Source organism: Mandrillus leucophaeus, unplaced genomic scaffold (genome assembly GCF_000951045.1).
Source record: "Mandrillus leucophaeus isolate KB7577 unplaced genomic scaffold, Mleu.le_1.0 Scaffold13, whole genome shotgun sequence".
NCBI classification, from domain to species: Eukaryota; Metazoa; Chordata; class Mammalia; order Primates; family Cercopithecidae; genus Mandrillus; species Mandrillus leucophaeus.
Genome location: NW_012101254.1, coordinates 2,802,793 through 2,808,121, shown reverse-complemented (window position 1 = coordinate 2,808,121; position 5,329 = coordinate 2,802,793). Strand labels below are relative to the sequence as shown.

At 35.9% G+C, this 5,329-nt stretch overlaps 1 protein-coding gene across 3 annotated transcripts in view; it reads left to right on the top strand.

The window, feature by feature from the left end:
* Positions 1-5,329, top strand: part of SPDYA (speedy/RINGO cell cycle regulator family member A) — a 40,763-nt gene that overhangs the window by 7,227 nt on the left and 28,207 nt on the right. For all 3 annotated transcript variants that reach the window (XM_011972573.1, XM_011972574.1, XM_011972575.1), the window contains 2 exons: positions 1,032-1,090; positions 4,261-4,346. In XM_011972573.1, coding sequence (XP_011827963.1) covers positions 1,032-1,090; positions 4,261-4,346 — 145 coding nt within the window. The remainder of the gene's footprint in view (positions 1-1,031; positions 1,091-4,260; positions 4,347-5,329) is intronic.

The following is a 5,329-nucleotide window of genomic DNA, read 5'->3' as shown; positions in this document are numbered from 1 at the left end:
AAAAAAAAAAAAGTTATCTGGGCATGGTGGTACACACCTGTAGTCCCAGCTATCTAGGGGGCTGAGGTGGGAGGATCTCGAACCCAGGAGGTTAAGGCTACAGTTGAGCCGAGATCACGCCACTGCACTCCAGCCTGGATGACAAAGTGAGACCCTATTTAAAAAAGGAAAAAAAATTAGCAAGTCAGAAATTACTATTCTCAGGAAATCAGTAGTTATTCTTGGAACTTTCCATGTGACTACATTGATGATATTTTAGTGTACACAAATGGATATAAAGAAGTTATGCCTTTTTACTTAAAATGAAAGAGAGGAGACTGGCATGGTGGCATGTACCTGTAGTTCCAGGTACTTAGGAGTCTGAAGCCAGAGGATCACTTGAGCCCAGGAGTTCAATGCCCACCTGGGCAACATAGTGAGACCCTGTCTCTTAAAAAAAAAAAAAAAGAAAGAAAAGAAAGAGAAAGAGGGAATGGAAAAAAGCAGATTTTTCTAGATTACATCCTGACAACTATTAATATATTTTGAGACTATATATTTTAGCCCTTTAGAATTGAAATAAATATTTTACCTACTTTCTAGATGTTATTATTTTAACAATGTGTTTGTTGATCTTTTTATCATAATAATTTTTTCAAATGTTAATTATAAATAACTAATGAATTATGAATCCTTTATATAGACATTTTCGTATGTATTTGAATAATAGAAAGTGGAATAGAGATAAATAGAAGAATGCAAAACTAAAAATACTATTGGATATTCAGTAAACCAAACACTTCTGCCATTCTCCAGTCTGAGCCATATATTAAGGCAAATCAGATGGGTTGATGAAGGATAAAGCAGTAGTTTTTTGTACAGTCCTTGCAATGGTAAATACACCAAAGAACTGAAAATTCCACCTTAGGCAACACTGGTTCATTCATTTTTGTTTTATTTCTAAGCACTATGTGTAATCTCTTGACATAGAAATTCTTCAAAAGGAAACATTCTGTTTTTAAAAGACAAGTTATAGCTATCTTTTGTTGTAGATGACGATTTAATTCAAGATTTCTTGTGGATGGACTGCTGCTGTAAAATTGCAGACAAGGTAAATTTGGTAACAGTATAACCATTAACCAGCATTATAATGTAACTGAACCATTAGAGCTTTAATGAGACCTTATAAGAATTTTCTATCTTATTAGTTATGATTAAGAAAAGAGCTAGCGGCCAGGTGCAGTGGCTCCCACCTGTAATCCCAAAACTTTGGGAGGCTGAGGTGGGCGGATCACTTGGAGCCAGGAGTTGGAGACCAGCCTGGGCAACATAGTGAGACCCCCATCTCTAAAAAATTTAAAAATTAGCCAGGTGTGGTGGCATGCACCTGTAGTCCCAGCCACCCAGCTGAGGTGGGAGGATCACTTGAACCCAGAAGTTGGAGGATACAGTGAGCTATGATCAATTGTGCCACTGCATTCCAGCCTGGACAACAGAGCAAGACTCTGTCTCTAAATAAATTAATTAAATTTAAAAATTAAAAAAAATAAGAGCTAGCCTGTGCTGCTCCTTCGAAGCAGAATCTTTACACATTAATTTTTGGAATTAGCATATAGCATAGATTGAGTCTATACTTGAAGAATTGTAGAATATTATTGATTACATTTAAATGACCTTAAATTTATATTTGTATTGAAAACAGAAAGCAGAACAGGTGTGGCAGCTCATGCCTATAATCCCAACACTTTGGAAGGCCAAGGCATCAGAGGGTCACTTAAGCCCACGAGTTTCAAGACCAGTCTTGGCAACACAGGGAGACCTGGTCTCTAATTAAAAAAAAAAAAAATTATCTGGACATGGTGACTCATACTTGTAGTCACAGCTACCTAGAAGGCTGAGGCAGGAGGATTGCTTCAGCCAGGGAGATCAAGGCTGCAGTGAGCTGTGATACCACCACTGCACTCAAGCCTGGACAAGACCCTGTCTTAAAAACAAAACAAAACAAACAAACAAAAAAAAACCACATACACACACAAACAAAAAATCAGTATAGACTTAATGCATTTTAATCAGTTATTACCTTTTATCAGGTTGTGGAGAAAAAATATTCTGAGATTTACTTTACTGAGGTAGTCTGCATTTTAGTATTTTGTAAGTAACTCAGAGAAAACAAATCTCAGTAATTTTGTAGGTAAAATTAGTTTAACATGTTCTTTAGGAATCAGTGTTTCATAAAAGAATGTCTAACTTACACACTGGGAGCAGCGATGTTTCTGTGTTCTTTAGATTTTGTTGAATGGTTAAAATTTCAGCTTTGTGACTCATGCCTGTGATTCTAGCACTTTGGGATGCTGAGGCAGGCAGATCACCTGAGATCAACAGTTCAAGACTAGCCTGGCCAACATGGAGAAACCCCGTCTCTACTAAAAAATACAAAAATTAGCCGGGTGTGGTGGCGTACACCCATAGTCCCAGCTACTCAGGAGGCTGAGACAGGAGAATTGCTTGATCCCAGGAGGCAGAGGTTGCAGTGAGCCGAGATGGAGCCACTGCACTTCAGCCTGGGTGACAGAGCAAGACTCTGTCTCAAAAATAATAATAAAATAAAATTTTCAGCTTTTTATTTTAGAAAAAAATTTCTTGTGCTAAGAATTTTCAGCTTTGTAAATGCCATTTTGTATCAAGCAGTCATATTTGAAAATTAAGCGTGACTTTACATCACTACTAGCCAACAGTAAAGGGAATAAATGGAAGGTTAGCTTGTGATTAAATACAAAGTACTGGGGTGAACATTTTTATTTAAGCTTAAGATGACAGGGATACACTAGAAGAAGGTTTATAAAATTTTTAAAATTTCATTTTGGAAAATTTAAAACATACACAATTTGAAGTAAATAGAACAAACAGCCTCCATATGCCTCTCATCTAGCTACAGTAGATCAACTGTGGCCATTCTTGTTTCTTCTAATGCTTCTCACCAAAAACTGGATTATTTTGAAGCTGATCCCAGACATCCTAACATTTTTCCATAAATATTTCACAATATATCACTAAAAGTTAAGGGCTATTTTAAAACAATTACAATGTCATAATACTTTTAAAAATTAACAGTAATGCTGTAATATCAAATATACAATTCATGTGGAGTTATGATGGGTTTTTTTTTTCTTTTTCTTTTGAGATGGAGTCTCACTCTGTCATCCAGGCTGGAGTGCAGTAGCATGATCTCAGCTTACTGCAACCTCCGCCTTCCGGGTTCAGGCAATTATCCTGCCTCAGCCTTCCAAATAGCTGGGATTACAGGCATGTGTCACCACGCCTGGCTACTTTTTCTGTATTTTTAGTAGAGATGGGGTTTCACTATATTGGCCAGGCTGGTCTCGAACTCCTGACCTTGTCATCCACCGGCCTCGACCTCCCAAAGTGCTGGGATTACAGGCTTGAGCCACCGCGCCCGTCAGGAAGTTTTAAACTTTACGGTTTTAAGGTGCATTAAAGTTGTTGCACAGAAGGGGGCAGTGTTTGAAAAGTAACTACTGTATCTTAACACTATCTCAAGAGTACTTTACTGGAAGTTACTGTGAAAACTTGGTATCAGCTTTGTGGCAAATCCTGTTACAATAGGGTGAATAAATGTCTTATGAGAGATAATCTGATACATTATTGTAACTTGTTTTTAATTTGAACAGACAGAACATGGCCTATGTGCTAATAATCAGGCTAGAGATGTATCTTTCTAATAATATCTTTAAAACACATTCTCTCCATGAAAATAGAACCATGTTATTCTAATTTCTGAAGTCATTTGGAAATCATTTTAACAAGTTATTTTAAAAAGTTAGTATGGATGTCTGCAACTAACTCAAAGGGCTTAGAAAAATTATATATACACATACATACACATAAATAGAGATAGCAAACATGGCAAATTTGGTGCATCTAAGTGAGGATGCATGGCTGTTCATTTTGCTGTTACTTCAATTTCTGTATAGATTTGAAGTTTAAATTAGATAAAAGTGGGATTTTAGCTCAAACTATTGACAATAATAAAATTTAGGAGTCCGTTCTAGTAAATAATGATGTAATAAATAGTCAAGAATTACTTTTCACTGTTCACATGGTGGATTACAGAAAGTCAAAAAGTAAGTACACAATTCTATAATAAGTAACACTTTATTGTTTTAACTTATTCATCAGAAAATTTTAATGTTAACTATTTTAAAGCAGTTTTCTTTGTGAAAGCAAAATATTAATATTAATTTTTAACTTTTTTCGTTATAGTATCTTTTGGCTATGACCTTTGTTTATTTCAAGAGGGCTAAATTTACTATAAGTGAGCATACCAGGATAAATTTCTTTATTGCTCTGTAAGTATACTTTCTACTAAGTGGTTTTTGTGTTATCTGTTATATATTTTACACCTTATTTAAAACAGAGGCTGTTTAAAACCTTATGTATATCTTTGAATAGGCCTTCCTGTATAAATGCTATACATTTTTTACTTTAATAGGATATTTTTATGTTTTTTTCACTTATGCTCTATGCCTAAGATTTCTTTTTTTTTTTTTTTTTTTTTTTTTTGAGACGGAATCTCACTCTATTGCCAGGCTGAAGTGCAGTGGCATGATCCTGGCTCACTGCAACCTCTGACTCCCTGGTTCAAGAGATTATGCTGCCTCGACCTCCCAAGTAGCTGGGATTACAGGCACGTGCCACCACGCTCAGCTAATTTTTGTATTTTTAGTAGAAACAGGGTTTCACCATGTTGGCCAGGATGGTCTTGATCTCCTGACCTCGTGATCCACCCGCCTTGGCCTTCCAAAGTGCTGGGATTACAGGTGTGAGCCACTGCGCCTGGCCAAGATTTCTTGGAGTATTCCACTTCAGTTTGTATTGCATGTTTTACATTTTTCAGAATGCTTCCATGTAAATTATCCCAAATTCTCCTCTTTGTGACTTAAATATTTTTTCAAACCAGAATATTCTCTGAAATTTTCCATTAATATATAGTAAAAATCACCATCATCATTGCCCTTTTACATTGAACAACTTGTAGAAATGCTCTAAACATAATCTTTGTGGACCTATATATATAACATAGGCATTATTCATATTTGATACCACTGGTATTCACTGGCTCTTTTACTAAACACACTGAGCTGTGACAAAGGAATACAGTTTGTTTTGCAATTCTTCCATTGACTTTATATTAGTTTATATTATCCTTGTAATCTGTGAAATGATTTTCCAATCTATAGGTCAGAATTCATTTAGACTTTGTATTATTTAAGAATATATTTCCGGGCCGGGCGCGGTGGCTCAAGCCTGTAATCCCAGCACTTTGGGAGGC